Here is a 22,392-nt window from a genome sequence, read left to right on the forward strand (position 1 = left end):
CAGCCTCCCAAGTAGCTGGGACTACAGGCGTGTGCCACCATGCCTGGCTAATTTTTGTATTTTTAGTAGAGACAGGATTTCGCCATATTGGCCAGGCTGGTCCCGAACTCCTGACCTTGTGATCCGCCCACCTCGGCCTCCCAAAGTGCTGGGATTACACGTGTGAGCCACCGTGCCTGGCCGTTTTCATGGATTTTAAAATTGACCAAGATAATGGTGCTCAGAAGGAAAATCTTTGGGTCAGGGTCAAAATCTTTGGTGCACTGGGGACAGTTGTGGCAGGGTTTAGGCTCCAGAGAGGAGAGGTTCTGAGTGAAAATGAAATGGTCCCACCTGTAAGAGCTCTGTGGGGAGATGAGGAGCATGCTGGCTCCATCTCCTGTTAGGTGAAGCTGGGATAGGTGAGAACAAGATGCATATTCTTGAGGTTTTGAGAAAAGTGGTGCCAGCAAGGAAAAGCAAAATTTCTTAAGATAAGGAGATGAAGCGTGCACCCTTGCCTTATAGCAAATGATGCTTTTACAACCAATTCTGAAATAATTCCTAACACTGTGTGCCCCTTAGTAAGAGAATAACGAGGAGGAGAGCCGGAGAGGACAGGGAATTTGCAGTCCAGCTCTTGATCCCTTGCTTCTGGACAAAGAGAAGTTGAAAGCATTCCTTTGAAGTGAATGTTACTCATGTTCTCCAGCCATACACGCTGGAAGAAAGAAAGGGACTAATATTGGCCAGTGGGCTCATCCAGGGAGAGAGATCAAAAGAAAACTGTCCAAAGAAGTTTTGGAATTGGGAAGAAATGAATGATATTAAACACAGGCCAAAATAGCCAATGGTAAAACATAATTCATTGTGTAATTAAGGGTTTGCTAGAATGGATTGAAACCACCCCAAGGGGCAGGAACCAGCATGAAAACATGTTATAAAGAAAATTAAATAATTTTATTTTATCTGGAGAATTGTAGTGTAGATGGAAGTAAACACAATCAATTAATAAACCTCTTCCAGAAGGTTATCATGAATGGTAACTGGAAACAGATCGGGAAAACCATGGTCTCCAGGGTTTCCATATTCAATTTTTACTGTTTACGAATCAAAATGAGTTTAGCCTGTTTAGTGACACTGCAAATATGGAAAAAGAAAAGACTACAGGCCTTTTATTTTTTGCTTTTTGCTTTTTAGATCAGCTCTAATAAGAATAGCTACATATTTAGAACATTTTTCTTGATGAGTAAGTAAAAAATAAATCATTTCTTTGCCACATGACTTTGTTAATTCCAGAAGCCTAAGGGAAGTAAGAACTTTCTGAATTTTCAGGCAAGTTGTAGCAAGGATGACTCGGGAGATGCTGTTTCGAGTGGCTGGCTGCTACCTAATATTTGTCATCTGTATTTGTCCTTGATCATGACATGGGTCCATTATTTCACTGTTAAAATCTTTAGGTCACTTAGGATAGCTGTTTTATACAACCCAGAAACTATGTAAATATAATGATGAAAAATTTTGACTGCCACATATTACTAAGAAAAAGATAGAGATTCCTATTTTATATATTAACTTTGGATAAGGTTTCCCGTAATGAAAGTGATAGTTATTGATAAGATAAATCATAGTAATGTAAAATGATTGTAAGGTTTGGGTGTTCCATACACATATTTGGTTTAAATAGGCATGCAAAAAATACATTAATTAAAAAAAAAGGCCAGGTAGGTGAAAGCCCACCCACCCCAAAGAGCAGCCACAGAAACACAGTCGTTTTGGAGGCAGCCCACCTTCCAGAACCCCGGCCTGCAGGAAGGTGGAGCTTATTTATCATTAGAGAGACATTCAGTGTCTGGTTCGTTCAGAAAAAGTCTGTGACCTTAGTGTAAAACAGAAGGGTGCATAACTACCCAGAGAATCTGGATCAGCACTGCTATTCACCCTGAGAAGGGTAAGAAGAGCACTGGGCTGGTTTTAGCAAGTTCACAGTAAGTGAGCTAGAAGTGGAATTAATAGAAACTGTCAGACAGAGGAAACCCGAAGCTATCCATCTGTAATCTGAGTTGCAGTGGTTGCCTTTGGTCAGTTGCTTTTATTTCTTTTCTTCTTTCTTTTTCTTGCATGCCAAATGTCAAGCCAACTTTGGTAAGGTACATATGACTAAACAGTATCTTACTATACAAGAGTGAGTCGTGTTTAAACCATAAACTGAGGATTTATCTTTTCAACAATCCCAAAAGACATTGAAAGTGGGGAGAATATGAGTTACGGGGTCCACCTTGAATAACACTTGTTTCTGCAAACAATTTTATTAACGCTATGAGTGAAAGTCTGAGTCAGAGCCCTGTAAGTGTATGACCTTAGGCTAGGAGATAATTATGATACTCAACTGGTGGCTTGATCCTCGACTCATTCTTTCTCCTTGATCACCTGTTCTTTGATAAAAGAAGCTACATTTTTTGCTAACAAAAGACCTGATTTTAATTGAATGCCCAATGTATTTTCTGTGTGTGTGTGTGTGTGTGTGTGTGTGTGTGAGAGAGAGAGAGAGAGAGAGAGAAGGAGAGAGAGAGAGAGAGAGAGAGAGAGAGAGAGAGAGACTGAGACTTGCTCTGTTGCCCAGGCTGGAGTGCAGTGGTGCGATCATGACTCACTGTAACTTCAACCTCCCGGGCTCAGGCAGTCTTCCCATTTCAGCCTCCTGAGTAGCTGGGACTACAGGTGCAAGCCAGCATGCCTGGCTACTTTATTTTGTATTTTTTGAAGAGACAGGGTCTCCCTTTTTTGCCCCAGCTGATCTTGAACTCCTGGGCTCAAGATATCTGTCTGCCTCGGCTGCCTGAAGTGCTGAGATTACAGACGTAAGCCACTGTGCTGGGCTCAGTGAATTTATTAAACCTGGTCCAAATTGGTGAATACATGGTTCTATGGTTCTTAGGGAACGTTCTCGTGGTTTAAAAGGTCTTATAGCTAGGCGTGGTGGCGCGTGCTTGTAGTCCCGGCCACTCAGGAGGCTAAGGTGGGAGAATCACTTGAGCTGAGGAGTTCGAGACCAGTGTAGGCAACATAGTACAAGAAAATATACGTTAGCCAGGTGCGGGGTGTGCGCCCGTGGTCCCAGCTACTAGGGAGGCTGAGGTGGGAGCATTGCTTGAGCCTGAGAGGTTGAGGCTGCAGTGAGCTGTGATTGTGCCACTGCTATCCAGCCTAGGCTACAGAGCAAGACCCTGTCTCAGAAAAGAACAAAACAATAATAAAAAATAAATAAATACAGGGTTTTCCTGATAAGATGGTATTTGAGGTTATGATTAAAAAATATTTCACTCTTACGTTTTTTCAAATGTTGCATTGCTTTCCACAAATTTTTCAAATGATACAGATGATGAGAAACAACATTGTCTTGATACCAGAGAAAGCAATTTACTAATATGTTTTCAGTCATGCTTACCCTGGAAAAACGAGCTTACTATGCAAGTTTATTCTTCAGAGTAGTGGCTCGTGTGTAACTAGAACATGGAATCACTGCTCAGTAAAATTAATGTAAATCCTTTAGTACTGGCTTCCTCCAGCACTCTTTGGACTCCAGAAGTCAGTCTTCCTTCTAAGATTGGCTCTGAGCACAGATGTAAAGCAGATGTTGTTTCGACCAAACCCCAGCCCTTGGTTCCAGTCCCTTCCCTTGGGTCTTCCTTCCCCTTTCACTTCTCTAATGGACTTAATGTCTAGCACAGGTCCCCTAGCAAGAGCAGTATTTGTCTTGATGTGCCATGTGCTTGTTTCCAGATTACCCTTGATCCCTTGGTACTTTGGGCTAGTTTCTCTTCCCCTGCATTGGCACCAACGTTTGACTCCATGGTTGTGAAATTGGAGAAGTCCTGAGAAGCCTCAATTCTTGGGGCCAGGTCAGAAGAAGTGGGAGGGAAACTGGTAGAATTCACCTTTTACTTTTTGTTTTTAGGTGATTTGGTTTATGACACCTGATCCCTTATCTCCTCTAACTCTGCATTTTGGTTCTCCTGGTATAAGCCTTATTTTCAAGGTTTCTTCCCCATTTATAGTAAGTTAAGGGGTATTCTTGTTGTCCCCAAGTTGCTTCTCTCCCATTTTCCAGTTTTTGGTGCGTTGGCTTGTGGGTGTCTGGGCATTGCTTCCTGAATTATGCCGTCCACCCCAGGAGGCTAGTATTTATAAGTGGATTACTATTGGCTGGGCGCAGTGGCTCACACCTGTAATCTCAGCACTTTGGGAGGCCAAGGCGGGTGGATCTCTTGGGGTGAGGAGTTCAAGACCAGCCTGGCCAACATGGTGAGACCCCATCTCTACTAAAAATACAAAAATCAGTCGGGCGTGGTGGTGTGTGCCAATAGTCCCAGGTACTTGGGAGGCTGAGGTAGGAGAATCACTTGAACCTGGGAGGCAGAGGTTGCCATGAGCTAAGATCGCGCCACTGCACTCCTGTCGGGGCAACAGAGCTAGACTCCTTCTCCAGAAAAAAAAAAAAAAAAAAATTACGATCATACCATGAGCGAGTTATCCTGGTTGCTGTTTGTCCCCTTGCTCCTTTTCTGAGGGAGAAAGATTATGTTTAAACTGAGTTTGTAGAGATATTTGGACCAATTAACTCCCAAAGAGTGTGATCGAGTGCAGCAGCACAGCTTGACCTCTTTTCTAGTTTCAGCCACCGTGGACTGGCCTCATCTTCACTTTGCTTATCTCCTCCAGCACAGAATAATTCAATCTCCAGGCCCTGCTCTCTGAGGGAAGATTCTAGAGGGTGAAGTCATCTCATTCCTTGCTCTTACTGATCTGCATTAGGACTGACTGCAGAGACTAGGGCCTTGCTGCCTCCTTCTGAGGCCCTTCTGGGCCCTATCCGTGGCTGCTGTTTTCACAAGGCTGGGGAGGGTGTGGCTTTGTGTTCTGCTCTCCCTCCCCATTTCTTTCTCTGGTTTGGGGGACAAATTTTGCAGTCCATCAGCAATCACAGCTGTAGACCATGCAGTGGTTACTGCCCTACAACTGGAGTTTCTGGTCAACTTAGTGACCAGAAAAGAAAATAATCGCATCCTTGGTAAAGAACGGAGTGGCTCATCCAGGAGCTTACGTGGCTATGGATGTTCTGGCCTGAGCGTGACCATTTCCAGCAAGACATTCTGGATCCTCAGAGCTGAGGAAGGAGCAGACACTATTTTTTTTTTTTTTTTTTTTTTTTTGAGACGGAGTCTTACTCTGTCACCCAGGCTGGAGTGCTGTGGCCCGATCTCAACTCACTGCAAGCTCCGCCTCCCGGGTTCCCGCCATTCTCCTGCCTCAGCCTCCGGAGTAGCTGGGACTACAGGCGCCCGCCACCTCGCCCGGCTAGTTTTTTTGTATTTTTTAGTAGAGACGGGGTTTCACCGTGTTCGCCAGGATGGTCTCGATCTCCTGACCTCGTGATCCGCCCGTCTCGGCCTCCCAAAGTGCTGGGATTACACTATTTTTATAACTTCTGAAACCTAACAGAAATCTACATGTGCCTACAGTGATGTGTACCTGTAAATGTAAAATGTATTTGCCTTTGATTTGAATGACATAAGCTACCTGTGGGCACCTCAGTTATCCCATGCCCATCAGAAGCTCCTTTTGGCACTTAAGTGTCTAAGAAAATATTGAGAAGTGAATTATTATAATTACTATTTTTTGAGATGGGGCCTTGTTCTTTCACCCGGGCTGGAGTGCAGTAGCATGATCTCAGCTCACTGCAACCACTGTCTCCCATGCTCAGGTGAACATCTGGGCTGCCTCATCTTAGATAGATCTTTTATTTATTTATTTATTTTTTTGAGACTGAATCTCTATCGCCCAGCCTGGAGTGCAATGGCGCGATCTAGGCTCACTGCAACCTCTGGCTCCCAGGTTCAAGTGATTCTCCTGCCTCAGCCTCCCGAGTAGCTAAAATTACAGGCACACGTCACCATGCCCAATTAATTTTTGTATTTTTGGTAGAGACGGGGTTTCACCATGTTGGCCAGGCTGGTCTCGAACTCCTGACCTCAGGTGATCCGCCCGCCTCAGCCTCCCAAAGTGCTGGGATTAAAGGTGTGAGCCACTGCGCCTGCCCTGTAGATCATTTTAAGAAATCAATGTACCTTTTTCACTCACAAGAGGGAGGCTCTTGTGATCCTTCCACCGCCACCTCCTATAGCTGGGACCACAGGTGCATACCACCACACCTGGCTAATTTTATTTTATTTTCTGTGTTCTTAGTAGAGACGAGGTCTTGCCATGTTGCCCAGGCTGAAATTATTAAGGCAGGTAAAATCTTTCAAAATAAGGAGTTTTGTGGGGGGAAAAATGTATGTTGATTCCTTAAAATGGTTTCCATATGGGGCACCCCCTATGTTTGGATAGCCAGGGCATTATTCAAAACTTGAGAACTTGAGAACAAGGATTCAAATCCCAAAGACTTTAAGTTTCTCATAAAAGTGTTGAGTGATAAAATAAATTTAGCATCCCAGTTTTGAACGGCCAGAGGATAATGTCCACTTCTCTTACCAAGAAATGACCTTTATTGAAATGAGTCCCCCGCACCAGAAGGTGTGCTTTTTAGACTTTTTAGACTATGGAGCCTAAAAGCCTAATAACCTGAGGCAATTGCATTGGCCTGTCAGGAGTTTGGCTTAACATGTCCGGGCTTTCCTTTTACCCGGCGTCTTTGTTGCTGTGTATTGACCCATTTTTTTCCTTACGCTAAAGCTTGTGCAGTTGGGGCAGGACCACGCTACCCCAGCAGGTAGAATGCCCGTGTCCCCTTGAACACTGGCTGGACAGCATTTGGTTCTCTCTCCAGGCAGCTCAACACAATGGCTTGGACCTATCCTTCCACAAGAAGAGTTGGTTTAGACCAACCACCACTTTCTGATTTAACCTTAGTCTGGACCTGGTTGTCCAGTTGAATAGATTCTAATGTAACTGCTCATCAGAACAACCTTTGTACCTGCATACAAATGACTTATGTGGCAATTTGACAAGATCTGCAAAGATTGATGGTCCCTGGCAGCTGTCAGAGGTTGCTTCTCATGCTGATGAAACAGGCTAGGAGTCTTCTACCATCTCATTTCCGACTTCTCTTGAGTGGGATGATACAAATTGGAGAGCTCCAGCTACAGGAAGGTACATGTTTCTCTAATGCAAATTAGCATGGGCCCACAGTGCATGAAGCAGGAATTAGGATCACACAAATCTGGGTTTGAATTCTGGCTCTATGACTTAGCTTCGTAACTTCGATCATGCTACTCAGTTTTTCATTTTTAAAATGTGAGCAGTACTGGCCTTGCAAGATTGTATGAGGATTAAATGAACTAATATAATAGAATTAGCAAAGTGCCAAGTATAGTTACACAATCAGGTTGAGAGATGGAGTGATGGTCAAAGCTTTTGCAAAAGCAGTATGGAGGTGAATTGCCCACTTTAGGAGAAGCCACTATGTTCGTCTTTCACAGGAAGTGTTTTTGACTTTTCCATCTTTCTACCTGAGAAGGAGAGTGGTGAATCAGAATATGGAGCATGGCTTTGGTGCCAGGTGGATGGGGTATGGATGTTGGTCATACTTGCTAGTCTTGTATGTTTATGAATTACATGGCTTTCTGTACCTGGTTCCTCAGGCCCAGGCTCTCAGAGCTGTTGTGAGGAATAGCATGGATGCACGTGCAGTGCCCTGCACTGTGCCTGACACACAGGAGGGACTCATGAATGACATCATTGTACCCATGGAGTCCTGGTCTCTAGTCCTAGTGTTGTAGAATAACTGTTTGTGGAAGGAATGGATGAAGTGACAGTCTTATACATGGAAGTGTGTATGCAAAGGCAGGCTTTACAACTCAGTGGAAGGTTTAAACGAGTAGACGTCTGGCCGGGCGCGGTGGCTCATGCTGGTAATCCCAGCACTTTGGGAGGCCAAGGTGCACAGATCACGAGGTCAAGAGTTCAAGACCAGCCTGGCCAACATGGTGAAACCCTGTCTCTACTAAAAATACAAAAATTAGCTGGGTGTGGTGGCACGTGCCTGGAATTCCAGCTACTTGGGAGGCTGAGGGAGGAAAATCGCTTGAACCAGGGAGTCAGAGGTTGCAGTGAGCCAAGATTGCACCACTGCACTCCAGCCTGGCGACAGAGCAAGACTCCATCTCAAAAAAATAAAAATAAAAAAAGAGTGGATATCTTATAAGGCTTTATAGGTGGTATTTTTTAAAATTTGGCACTATATCTGAAGCTTAAGTTATTGTCAAATAAATATGGCAACTACATTATCCTTTCCTGCCAGTTATACGTGTAAGGTTGTTGATTAATTTTATAACGGAGAACACAGATTGAGTTTTAAGATATTGAATAATTTCACAGGAGAAAGTAAATGACTATTTTCCTACATTTGGGAAAGTGAAAATATATTTTAAAACCTTGAATATATCCTTAAGCACAGTTAAGCAAAAGGGGAAAGAATTAAAATAAACAAATTTGTAAATGGATGTGAAAAGAATAGTTGTGGCAGGAAATGTGTGGCATAAACGACCAGTTACACACAGGTTCATGTGATCTCATGAGAAAGTTAATCACTCAGGACCAAAGTTAACAGTTCTTATCAGAACTTATCTTGAACGAGTTTGTCCTCATCATTTCTCCATTATCTATACTAAAGGATTATAAATCCATTTTAGTTAAAAGTAGTGAACAACACTTTCTTATACCACATCAATAAGCATAACACCATTAGTACAACTTTGACACTTTCGAATTAAAAAACGATCCAGCATGAACAAGAGGTGGATGAAGCTGATAACCATGTGGTGCATTTAGGTTATATGCTCAGTTTGGGTGAATTTGGTCTCAAGATGGATTTTGTACTCTCTTGCAGTATTAGCTGTTCACGGCCAGCGTTCACCAGATAATTGTTAAATCTGCACTTTCCTTCTTTATAGAATTGGACTTGCTGTTCCAATAAAGCAAAAATCTCATGCACATGTATAGTCACATTTGAAATATCACAACTTTTAAGTGGGTAAAATCAGAGTTAAGACAGTCTCTGAATCAGAAGAGTCAACGATGTTTAGATGTTTGCAGTCTGCTTTTTTCTCAACTGAAGCCCCTTAACATTACAATTTGAATTCAGCCAGATACATTGGAATCTTGTTGAATTTTTTTTCTTTCAGAAAAGCAACTTATGTGTTCCAACTAGTGCTTCAAGGAAAGTGTCCTGATTCTCTTAGAAATATGCCAAGGAATTCTGGTAGAATATGGACTCCTTTTTTTTTTTCTTTTTTCTTTTCTTTTTTTTTTTTTTGAGACCAGGTATCCCTCTGTTACCCAAGCTGGAGTGTAATGGCGTGATCTCTGCTCACTGCAACCTCCGCCTCCCGGGTTCAAAGATTCCTGTGCCTCAGCCTCCTGAGTAGCTGGGACTACAGACATCACCATGCGTGGCTAATTTTTGTATTTTTAGTAGTGACGGGGTTTCACCATGTTGGCCAAGCTGGTCTCGAACTCCTGACCTCAAGTGATCCACCCGTATCGGCCTCCCGAAGTGCTGGGATTACAGGCATGAGCCACCACACCTGGCCTGCATTCATCTTAATGCAAGGAGAGAATCTGTGCATTTTAAAGTAGTGATCCCCTCTAAATGTGTCCTTTTAAACATTTTTCCTGTCTTTGCAGTATATCATGTATGAAATGGCTCATGTTTTTAGATAAAAATAAATCAAATAGGCATTAACTCTTTTTGCACTGAAGAAATCTTTCAGTGCCTATAGTTGTGCCACTGAAGTGTCAGAAGAGATCTAAAATCATGTATTAGGTCTGGAAGAGACCTGAGGGGTCATCTGGTCAACCAGCTTATTTTACAAATGAGACACAGGCTGGCAGCTCGCCCACAGCCTGTCTGTCACACAGGGAGTGGGTGGTACACACACGACGATAACTCAGGCTTCTTTCCAATTTCAGCTGCCCTCAGTTTTCCATTTCATTTGGCAGTTGTGCATTTTGGCATTTGCTGTATTCACACATTTTGGTTTGTAGGAAATTACCAAGTTTTAATGTATGAACGATTGAGGTGAAGGCAGAATATTGTCACAGAAACACTTGATGGATAGTTTTGCTCCTCTGCTTAAGTCTGATGGAAACACTTGGAATAAAATTGACTTTAACTCAGTAGTCCCTTTTTCTCATAACCAGAAATGAAGTCCCCGACTATGTAACCAACTGTCTCATAGCAAATGTTTCTGACCTTTTAGAACAGAAGAATCCATAACAGAAGATGACAAGAGGAGGTATGTTTGGTGTTGCAGCTGGCTTTAGTTTGAATGGTTTTGGCCATACCTCATGGATTTAACACACTGTAGCACATTCCCAATAACACAGATTCCTCCAGGAAAACTATTGGCACAGAGAATACAGGTAGGGGCATATGGTCTGAAAAAGAACTTGCCCAGGATTCATCATCTTTCCTCCTTCCAAGCAAACTTGGTTTTTTGTTCTATGCATGTGGCATGTGCTAATTTTCATCCTACGACGTTTGGGTGTGCTCTTCTCCCTAACTGGACGGCTTCCCTTCATTCTCTCAGCCTTCCCTGTCCTGCTACTTCTCTGATTAACTGCACTCCACCCTCATTTCTCTCTTGCTCTCTCTGCCCTCATTTTATATCTCCCTATTAGTAAGATATCTTTGTGTGTCCATAATGCCTATTGTCATACCACGTTGACCACTCTGAATTCTTGATAAATGTTAACTGTAACATGTCACTGTATAATATTTAATACTATACTAAATTGTAACATCCCAAATTCTTTTCTTCTTTCTCATTACAAGTAAAATATCTAAAAATTCTAACGCAATACATCTTTCTTTTTTTTTTAAATAGCTTCTTTTTAACCTAGGAAACCAATTATATTCCCAAGGGCCATAATATTCTAGATTCTACTTTTGAAAAACCATGAGCTATTTTAATAATTATGTATTTGTTTGGAGTACTCCATGCTTCTGTTGCTTACTGTAAATAGATAGTACCATTTAAATTGGTTTGATTTCTTTTTATCAAGAAACTATGGAGGAGTATATGTTGGCCTACCATCTGAAGCTGTCAATATGGTGTCCAGTCAAACAAAGACAGTCCGGAAAAGTAAGTGAAATCATGTGCTACTGATTTTCCGTTCTTATTTATTTTTGTGTTTTATGAAAAAGCATGAAATTTGTATTTCGGCTTGCTTGACTCAATCTATGTATTGGCTATAGTGAACCATGTATAAGTACTGTCTGTTCATTGCAGTCATTGGTTGAAATGGCTACCCACATGGTAAGAAGAATTCCAGAGCATAATTTAGCTTTTATTTGTGGTTATGCTCCATATTTTTAATTTCTTGTTAATTTTAGTGATGATCAGTGTGAAAATGAAAGCTAATATTTATGTAAGTTTATGGCGTTTTCATAGAACAGAAAGGTAAATTTCTGTAATATAAGATGACTGACTGATAAGCAATCTACTGTTTAAAGGAAAAGTAATTGCCTATTGCATAATTAAATGAAATGAGGCTCCATTTTCTGAGTTTTAATAGTTAGCAATTATGGGGCCAATGAAGTCCTTTTGACTGATAGGCACCTTTTGATTGATTGATAGCTTCTTGCTCAAGGCAGTTTTTAAGTGAGGCTCATGGTAAACAATGCTGATTTACAAAACCACTGTACAAGGTATTGTCTGATGTATAGTTTTAAATGACTATTAATATGTTCGCTTTATACTCAAGGCTATATTACATTATTTTTAACATACTATATTTGTTCCTCATTGTTCTTCCCATACTTTGTGATTTAGACTAGCAAATACTTATATGTCATTACTGTTTACAGTTCTATAAAAAATTAGAATATGTTATTTATAATCTGAACATTCAACTTTTCTTAATTTTCTCTTTAAGATTAGAAGAAAATAACATCATGACTCAAGAATCAAGAGGTAGTGTGTATTTTTCTAAATAATTCTATATATTTAGACTTGTTGATGAATGGACTGTAGATATTATTTGCTCTATCTAAGAAATCCTGAACTGAACTTCACAATTTAAAGAAGGGGTTTCATCCTATAGAATTGAGTGTGTTTTATTGCAAAGAGGTGAATAATCAGATCAATTTTCTTTCATCTACTTTTTTTCCATTTCATTTTGTTAAAAATGAAACTTAATTTATTTAGTACGAGCAAGCTAAGTGTCTACCTAAAACGTTGAGATCTCACCCTTCTTCACTGCAAAAATCTTTGAGGGCCTAGGACTTGAGAAATGGCAGGGAGAGACCAGAGAGGCTAGAACTGGGAATTAGATTAGAATCGATTTTAAGTGGTATTAGCCAGTGGTTAATACACAGAGAGGAGATGTGTCAGTACCAAAACTCCAGTAGAGATGGGCAATCGATCAATTAAGTCCCAAACACTTAATATTGATTCTAATCTAACTGAACAGGGATGTAATTATGCAGGAAGGAATAGTAAGAATCAGAGTATAAGTTAACAGATTGGTTTTACAAAACACATTCAATATGGAGACGACGAAGAGCTAGGAGTTGGAATTATAATAAGACAAACAAGAATAAGGACAAGAGAAAAATAGCTTTCATTTATTAACTGCCCTGCATACCACTCTCAAAAAGATGTGGAGCAGCATTTCCATACAGACAAAGAATCTTCGTTCACTGGATCCAACAAGGGTCCAACAACACATTCCACGCTGGGCTCCCCACTGTATTTCACTCTTGCTGAATGACACGCAACCTCTTGAAGCCTGCAGTGATTAGGAATGTCCTATCTCCTGAGATAGCCCATTCTCTTCTGGAAGTCAGGCAGCCTTGGTTTTGAATTCAGGCTCTCATTGACTAACTGGGCAAGTTCCTTCCCCTTTATGACCTCAGTTTTGTTATCTGAAAAATGGAGCCAATGCTTAAGCTGAAGAGTTGTTGATCGGATTAAATATGAAATAAATGGTAGCATCTGCTATCATCATTGTCATCACCACCATACTATTAATTTTTTTTAATAACCAAAGTCTAACCATTGGCAGACCAAAAGCAAGACTGATTTGATACTGAACCAACTTCTCGCCCAGGGCCAGTACTAGATTTGCTATTTGGGATGGGGTGGGATTACAGACTAATTTCACAGGTAGAGACAAACAAGCTTTCCTGTTAGAGAAAGGAGACATAGAAACTGTAACCCGTTTCTTCCTGACAAGAACTTAGAACAATCTTTGGGTAGCTACATCTTTGAAGATTTTCTCATCAAGGCAACATTATGGAGGTTTATCCCCTCGTACCCATTAACACAGGGTGTTCGGTTTCTTTTTGGGAAGTCACTGGAGAGTTTCTATTTCTAGTATTTTTAACATAGTTCTAGCCCTCCATATAGATTTCTGAGTTCCCTGCTAGTTTTCTCCTATGCAGAAGTACTTTTATTATTTGTATCAAATAGAAAAGGTAAGTCGAAACCAAGAATATACTGCTGTTTACCCTCCTGGAAACAGAATGTATTTCAAAAAGCAAGGGAATAGAGAGGAAAGAGGTGCTGCCTAGATAGCTATCAGGAGACTGGGCAGCTCTGCTACCAACACAGACCTAAGATGAGTCCCTTAACTTCCCTCAGCTTGTCTCAACCACAGTTTTCTCATGGGAGTGTTAGACACGATGATTGCTCACCTTTGTGGGTGGATCTGAAGTTCGCCGGTAACACTTCAGCAGTAATCCTGGTGAGCAAGCTCATATCACTTTAGGTAGCTAGCTAAAACATTTCTTCCTGTTCATGGCTGTAAATATATAGTATTTTATTGCCACCCCTCTCTTATCTCAATTTTCCCCGTTCTTGAACTCTTTCTTTTTTTTTTCTATTACCTTTACATTTTATTTATTTACTTATTTTTTATTTTTATTTTACTTCAAGTTCTGGGATACATGTGCTAAACGTGCAGGCTTGTTATATAGGTATACATGTACCATGGTGGTTTGCTGCACCTATCAACCTGTCATGTAGGTTTTAAGCCCTGTGTGCATTGTTTGTCCTAATGCTGTCCCTCCCCTTGTCCCCCACCCCCAACAGGCCCAGGTGTGTGATGTTCCCCTCCCTGTGTGTTCTCATTGTTCAACTCCCACTTATGAGTGAGGAAATGTGGTGTTTAACTCTGTCTCTAAACAATTAGTTTGATCCTGGTCTTTCTGTAGCCTCCTTTGTATTATCTGAAAAGTTTTCTAAGTTGATAAGCTGCCCATTTTCCTTAGATGCTAAGCATCCATTGTGGTCCTTATCTGTGACATGTCTGAACTCATGGCTTTCTAGGCCTTAGTTGTTGGGCAGAAACCCCGATGAGAAGACTTCAGAAAAGAGATGTTTCATGGAAAGGATTGGAGACACTTTTGTTGTTGTTGTTGTTTGTTTGTTTTTTACCTAACATGTGGACTCTCTCTGAACTAAATGCACTCAGTGATCAAAGTTGATTTGGTTTGGTTGATTTTGAAACAAATTGAGGAATGATTTCAGAATCTCCTAAAGTTACTTATGGCCGGGCACGGTGGCTCAAGCCTGTAATCCCAGCACTTTGGGAGGCCGAGACGGGCGGATCACGAGGTCAGGAGATCGAGACCATCCTGGCTAACACGGTGAAACCCCATCTGTACTAAAAAATACAAAAAACTAGCCGGGCGAGGTGGCGGGTGTCTGTAGTCCCAGCTACTTGGGAGGCTGAGGCAGGAGAATGGCGTAAACCCAGGAGGCGGAGCTTGGGTGACTCCAGCCCGGGCGACAGAGCGAGACTCCGTCTCCAAAAAAAAAAAAAAGAAAAGAAAAAAAACGTTACTTATGTCAGGATGCACATGTGCAGTTTCTTCTGCAGATGAAAGTTATACCCACTTAGATGTGCAGAGTACTTCCAGCACAGAGGGGCTTAAGTGATGCTTCTCAGGTGACAGTGGGTGGCCTGGCTGCATCAGAATCCCGTCGGGGAGTGCCGTGTAATGTGGAGGGCTAGGCTCTCCCAGGAGGTTCGGACCAAGTAGGGAAGGGATGGAATTGTGGCCGAACAGTCTCTATTTTTAATTTGGATGACGTTAATATAATACAGCTAGGTTTGGGCATTGCTTATCAAGATGTATTTTAATTGTAAGTTTGTAAGTCTCTTTTCCTACCCAACTTTGCTTCTTTATATAATTATCATCAGTGCTTAGCTCTACACTGGCCACATAAGTCTTAAATTAATATTGGGTGGATATTAAATAGGTGCTTTACTTAAAAGAAAGTCAGTAAATAACTTGTAGGCTTAAGGCCAATATATTTTTTAACCTAAGTTGTACCCGTTTGCTCACTCTTTTCTCCTCTTCTGTTGTCTCCTTAGCATGCTCATCAATTTGGAAGGAATTTGGCTCCGTGGGACATTGTAATGTGCACAGACATTTCCAAGGAAATTCTAAACAGTCACCCTTCCCTCTTGCATTCCCCCAAATCTTAAGTGTATACATAAAACCCTGGGTACATATTGTTGTGGTAATAGAAGGGAATTGGTTAAACAGTACACTTTATGGAACTTTCTGTGGCCCCCTACGAAAGACAGGTTAACAAACTGTCATGGAGGCTGCTGTTGCCTAGCCAGGGCTGCTGCATTTTGACATTTCCACCGTGGCCACTCAACACATTTCATGGAGGTCATGTCTTTTCACTGATACTTTTTGATAGTTTTTATATTACAAAATCCTTATTCTATTTATAACTTAAGATGATAAGGCACTATAAATGAATGACCTAAAATAATATATTTGTCTGTTATCTTTCGCTATTTCTACTTCACTTTAATTTTTAGCTGTAAAATTGGTAAATGGATTCTTACAACTATCTCTTTCTGTTTTTTACTATTTGGTTTTCAAATTTCATTTAAATGTCAGAATTTCCTTTTTAGGAACAATGTGTATTTCATTGCAATATTTAAAAATAAACTCAAATTTGCATGCCATATGCACATTTTGATTACATTTTTATTTTCTTTCATGAAAGGCATGTGCAACTACAAATACTTCATAGCCATTGCGTTGCTCATTCTATGTCACGGTGTCTCTTCATTATTAGTTCTCTAGCTGTTTTGAAGGACTTGGTGATGGATGGTTAGTGGGATATCTGGAAATTAATTTGATAATGATTTGTGTATCTGCGTAGTACTACAATGTAAATTACTCAATTTCCCAATGTATTTCAACAATTAAAACATTTTTATCCCTCTTCACTTACATTACTTAATTATTTTTCAAAGAATACTTAGAAGTCATACATGGCATTGTGATGTATAGATACATTATATAAATATATAAGGATAATGTATAAACAGATTACTATGAAAAACCAAGTTTTTCACAGGAAGAAAGACATTATCTTATATATTTGGTCTATATGACAACCACAGGGACATCAAATTATCAAATTGATAAAAAATATCAAAGCTAAGAATTACTAAGAAATTATCCTGATACACACATTCCTGTCTCATGTTTGTAAGTCCATAATGGTATTTAGGTGGAATATCAGCAGTTTGACCTATTAGGGATAACAGATAGATTGACTTTTTTTTTTTTTTTAGATGGAGGCTTGCTCTGTCGCCCAGGCTGGAGTGCCATGGTGTGATCTCAGCTGTCTGCAACCTCTGCCTCCTGGGTTCAAGCGATTCTCCTGCCTTAGCCTCCCAAGTAGCTGGGACTACAGGTGTGCACCACCACGCCCGGCTAATTTTTTGTATTTTTAGTAGACACAGGGTTTCACCATGTTGGCCAGGCTGGTCTTGAACTCCTGACCTCAGGTGATTGCCGGAGTTATAGGTGTGATCACTGCACCTGGCCATATTGACTTTTAAAAAACTTTTAATTTTGAAATAATCTTAGATTCATAGAAGCACGTAAAGATTATACGAAGAGTTCCTGTATGCGCTTAACCCAGCTACTTCTAATGCTGATCTTACATGACCACAGTACCTTTGTCAGAAGAAATTAAACATAGGTACAGCATGGTAAACTATAGCCTTTAATTGGATTCCATCAGTTTTTCTACTAATGTCCTTTTCGTTTGTTTCAGGATCAAATCCAAGATTCCATTGCATTCTGTTGCACTTGATCATCCTGTCTCCTTATTCTCCATTTGTCTCCTTAGTCTCCCCTTCCTGGTACTTTCTTCATCTTTCCTTGTTTTTCCTGACCTTGCCACTTTTTTAGCCTGCTGATTAGATATTTTGTAGTGCATTTAATTTGAATTTGTCTGTTCTCTTATGATTGGACTGGGGTTGTAGATTTTTAGGAAGAGGTATTAGCCAGGTGTGGTGGCACACACCTACAGTCCCAGCTACTCTGGAGGCTGAGGTGGGAGGATTGCATGAGCCCAGGAGTTTGAGGCTGCAGTGAGCTATGATTGCACCACTGCACTCCATCCTGGGCCACAGAACAAGACCCTGTCTCTGGAACAAAGATTGTTGGGAAGAGGACCACAGAGGTAAAGTGGCCCCCTCATTGGATCATATCATTATATCTCATGATCTCAACATGACTTATTACTGCTGTTATTAGCCTTCGTCACTTGACTAGGTAATATCTGGCAGCTTTCTCTTTGATAAAGTTTCAAGTTTTTTTCTTTCTTTTTTTTTTTTTTAATTTTGGAGATGGGCTTGCTGTGTTGCCCAGGCTGGAGTGCAGTGGCACGATCACAGCTCACTGCAGCCTCAAACTCCTTGACTCAGGCAATCCTCTCACCTCAGCCTTCTGAGTAGCTGGGACTAGAGGTGCATGCCACCATGCCCAGCTAATTAAATTTTTTTTTTTTTTTTTGTAGAGGTGGGGTTTCTCTCTGTTGCCCAGGCTATTCTTGAACTTCTGGCCTCAAGCAGTCCTCCTGCCTTGGCCTCCCAAAGTGCTGAGATTACAGGCGTGAGCCACCGCACCTGGCCTCTAGTTTTCCATTTTCATCCCCTGTTCCTTATAAGTGATAAGTGAACCACTAAGTTGAGACCACACTCAAGGACAGGGGAATTAAACTTCACCTCCTGGAGAAAAGAGTATCAAGGAGTTTTTGGGCTCTTTTAAAGGCACTGTGGTAATTAATAAGTAATTTGGAGAAGATAGTTTAAGACCCTGCAAATACGCTGTTTCTCCTTAGAGTTTTGGCCACTAATTTTCAGGTTCATCCTTGGGTCTTGTTGGCAGCATCTGTTGTGTGGCATAAAAATGTGACTTTCTATTTCCCTCGTTCCTCTACCTGTGTTATTTGGAATTCTTCTCTAAGGAACATTTGTCCCTTTTCCCCCCATTTACTTACTTATTCAGTAATTCATTTGCATCAGTATGGGCTTTTGGATATTTATTTTCTCCTTTAGGTTATAATCCAATACTCTTGCTATTTTTTTTTGCTCAAATTATTCCAGCTTTGGCCTCTGGGAGCTTTTTCAGGTTGGTTCTGACATGCCCCATCCTCCCCCGCGACCTCCACCTGCTCCACCTTTGGTTGATTTTTAGTAACAAGCAGGCCTCTAAAATAAAAATCCAATTCAAAAGTTTGTTTAAAACACATTCCTAAAACTTCATCACATTTCATCATAACTGAATAGTAATTTCCATATTGTGATAAGTCTTGGCATTTTCCTTCAACTAGACATTCTTTAAATTTAGAACCTTGTGATTCTCACTTGCCACCCACTTAACCTATATCTTAAAGCTAATGACTATAATTTTTATTAAGTACTGCAAGAAACTTGAGTGAATAACTCAGAGAAGAATAAATAACATTAAAACATTTCAGAAGAAAAGTGAGATGGATAAAGCCTTAAAAATGCCTGAAATTTAGAGTTAATGCCTTTTCAAACAGCATATGGTTTCTTTGCAAGATTATTATTGAAAAATACAATGAAGATTCTGAGATTTTCTGATTAATAAGATTGAATAAAAAACGTTTTGTTAAACCTTCTAAACTGCAAGGCACTCATTGCTAGACTCAGTTAAAGAAGACAGCTGTAATTTAGTTTTGGAGAAACTGCTTGGAACTCTGGAATGTGGAAAACTCTGGTTTTGACAAGTGCGGCTGACTTCTGAGGTGCTATTGAAGAATGCTGGCCTGTTGGTAAGTGATCTGGACTAGGCTCTGGGGAGAGAGGCAACATGCTAGAAGGCACTAAGTTAATACAATGGGGAGTTGCCTTTCTGGTTTTTTGAATTGTTAAGAGTTTGAAGAGGGAGAGAAAACAGGTGTAGTCTTGCAGATGGGAGCTAGTGTATCTGTACTGTATCCATGCCCAAGAGTGGGAAGAATTTCTGGTGTGGAAAAGTTAAGTAAGGAACTCATTCCCAGGAAGATAGTTTGCATTTTATTTACTTATTTACATATTCTTAATGCAACTGATCAAGTCAAGCAGTACAGAAGGATGAGGTGCTTTTCATAGGTTATGTCCCAGTACCTAATTCTGATTTTCAGTTGTGTCCCAACCATCACCAGTTGAGTTCTTGCTGTGCGCCTGATGGGCAATGGTTACTGGGGTACAGCTGAAAGACCCAATCCATGCACTCAAGGCTCTTCAGATGAGTGGTGGATACCTTGGGTAGCCTGTAAGGAACATCTAGAGCAGTGGCTGGGGCTGGTGTAGATTACTTTGGGACCACAGAGCAGGACGCCTAAGTCAGAATGGTGGACGAAGGAAGACTTCCCAGAGGGCAGTCCCTGGTGCAGAGCCATAGGGAGGGTGTGAGTTTGCCAGCATAGGTCAAGGAAGAAAGCAGCTTCAGGCTGAGAGCCGCAGGTGCAGACACCCCTGGAACGCCCTTGGCATAACCTGGGAACTGCTAGGAGTTGAGCCTGGCTGGGTGGGAGGTGATGGTAATGGGATGGGAGAGGCAGGCAAGGTGAGCTCGCGTGGAGCCTGGAGGGTCACCTTTGAACTGAAGCCTGTGGGAAGCCACTGGGGAATGAAGCTGTCATGGAGCTCGGGTGCTTAAGGGCCGTCCTGACTGGTCTCGGTTTCCCCTCCAGTGCCTGGTTTGTGGGTCTGTCTCTGTAGTAGGCATGATAAGTACTTGTAGTATTTTCCGTGTTTTATGAAGGTGAAGCTTTCCCATTTGATCTATAATGTTATACAAACTACTTGGAGTTTTCAAGTACATCATGGCTGGTAGATGTAGCCAGGCAATGAGTGTGTCAGGAACATTCCATTAGGGCAGGGCCATGCCTATCCCAGCACCAGGTACAATCACCAGCAGCTTAGTTTAGGTTTGTGACAATGTTGGAGTTATCCTGTTGCTTCACATATTTCTCCTATGTCTTTTTTTTTTTTTTTTTTTTTTTGAGACAGAGTCTTATTCTGTTGCCCAGGCTGGAGTGCAGTGGCGTGATCTCGGCTCACTGCAACCTCCACCTCCCTGGTTCAAGCAATCCTCCCACCTCAGCCTCCCAAGTAGCTAGGATTATAGGTGTTCACCACCATGCCCAGCTAATTTTTTTATTTTTATTTTTAGTAGAGACGGGGTTTCACCATGTTGGCCAGGCTGGTCTCAAACTCCTGACTTCAAGCAATCCACCCACCTCGGCTTCCCAAGTAGCTGGGATCACAGGTATACGCCATCATGCTCGGCTTCCTATGTCTTTTTTCACAAAAGTATTCCATTAAGACAAATTTCTGGCTGGGTGCGGTGGCTCACGGCTATAATCCCAGCACTTTGGGAGGCTAAGGCGGGCATATCATGAGGCCAGGAGTTCAAGACCAGCCTGGCTAACGTGGCGAAACCCTGTCTCTACTAAAAACACAAAAATTAGCCAGGTGTGGTGGCATGTGCCTGTAGTCCCAGCTACTCAGGAGGCTGAGGAGGAGAATCACTTGAACTTGGGAGGCGGGGATTGCAGTGAGCCGAGACTGTGCCGTTGCACTCCAGCCTGGGTGACAGAGTGAGACTCCATCTCAAAAAAAAAAAAAAAAAAAAAGACAAATTTATTTCTCCATTAGTGGAGTCTCTAACACTTAGATAATGTAGCACTCAATTATATAATTTGCTTATTCTCCAAATATTTAATATTAAAATACTGCAGACTCCTTAGAAGGCAGGGGCTTTGTATATTCTTTTTTATTTTTATATTTAAGCCTTAGGGACCCACCATGAAGAAAAGGCCTTGTATTTGTGTAAAAGTGAAATAATTTGTGACTTTCTCCCCAGACACAGACCTTTTGGGCATCTACAGTGTCATCTCTCTTAAGAGCAGCAGTGTCTTTGGAATTATTTTTAGGGCCTTTGGAAAGTTATTTGGCTTTTCTATACCGCAGAAATTTTCAGTCAATGGGATAAAATGAATTCTAATTCTAAGATGGTTAGCAGAATTCATTTATTCATTGATTCTTTCACCTACAATTTTCCCTGAGTATCTGTTATATGCCTGGCATTGTTTTAGGGATTTGAGATGCAACAGTGAACAAATCAGAAAAAAGTTCCTGTCATCCTGGGGTTGTGTTCTACAGAGGGGAGGCACATTAAGTGAATAAATAATGTATATGTAATTGTTAGAATTATACCAGAGAAGAGGAAAAGGCCAGTTGGGAAGGTGGGCGTTGCAATTTTCATCTTACACTGAACTATCAGGGAATTAAACTCACTGGAAAGATGACCTGTGAAGGCAAAGAACTGAAGGAGAAGTAGCCACCCCTGCAGGTATCCAGCAGAAGATGTTCCAAGAAGGACATGTTAAAATGCCTTGTACAAGAGTTTGTCTGGCTTATTTGCAGAAAAGCCAAGAATTCGGTGTGGCTGGGCAAAGATTGCAAATGGGAGAGTAATAGGAGAGGTCAAAGGGCTGCTGGGAGGGGGATTTGGAGGAAGATCTGATCTCTTGTAGACCATCATGTGTATTTCCTGGGTGACTTTCACCTTGGGAAATCATCCAGTCCTTGAATGGTTTGGAGCAGAGGAGTCATGTGATCTAAGCTCAAACCAAGTTCCTGGCTGCTGTGTCAGGTGTCAGGTGAGAATGGGAGCAGGGGGATCACGTAGGATGCTGTTAGAATAGGAAGGAGGAGAAGACTTTGGAACAGGGTGACAGTATTGGAAGTGGTCAGATTCTCGATAGATTTTGAAGATGAGTGGATAGAATTTGTTGATGTGTTAGCTATGGGGTGCAAGAGTGGAAGAAGAATTAAGAAGTACTCCAAAGATTTTGGCTGAACTGCTAGGAGAACAAGGTTGCTATTTGCTGAGATGGTGAAGACTGTGGGAGGAGTAGGTATGGGGGGTAATCAGGTGATTTGGACACGTTAAGTTTGAGATGCATCTTTGACTTCAAAGGGGAAGCATAGAATAGGAAGGCAAGATATCAGAAGAGAAGTCAGAGCTGAGGTATGCGTTTTTTTGGTGTGCATGCGTGGGTG

At 41.4% G+C, this 22,392-nt stretch overlaps 1 protein-coding gene across 3 annotated transcripts in view; it reads left to right on the plus strand.

Moving 5' to 3' along the window:
- C9H12orf75 (chromosome 9 C12orf75 homolog) overlaps positions 1–16,245 on the plus strand; it is a 43,120-nt gene extending 26,875 nt beyond the window's left edge. The window contains exons 3-7 of one of the 3 annotated variants that reach the window (XR_635084.3): positions 10,242–10,277; positions 11,047–11,126; positions 11,920–11,957; positions 13,629–13,731; positions 15,367–15,476. Coding sequence is in view for 2 of the 3 variants with exons in the window: in XM_003907080.4 (XP_003907129.2) it covers positions 10,242–10,277; positions 11,047–11,126; positions 11,920–11,924 (121 nt within the window). In the remaining variant the exon portion in view is untranslated. Of the gene's footprint in view, positions 1–10,241; positions 10,278–11,046; positions 11,127–11,919; positions 11,958–13,628; positions 13,732–15,366 lie in introns of those variants that run through there. The other 2 variants (XM_003907080.4, XM_031650717.1) reach the window with 2 other exon arrangements.
- Positions 16,246–22,392: the final 6,147 nt, after the last annotated feature.

This window comes from Papio anubis, chromosome 9 (assembly GCF_008728515.1).
Source record: "Papio anubis isolate 15944 chromosome 9, Panubis1.0, whole genome shotgun sequence".
Classification (NCBI taxonomy): Eukaryota; Metazoa; Chordata; class Mammalia; order Primates; family Cercopithecidae; genus Papio; species Papio anubis.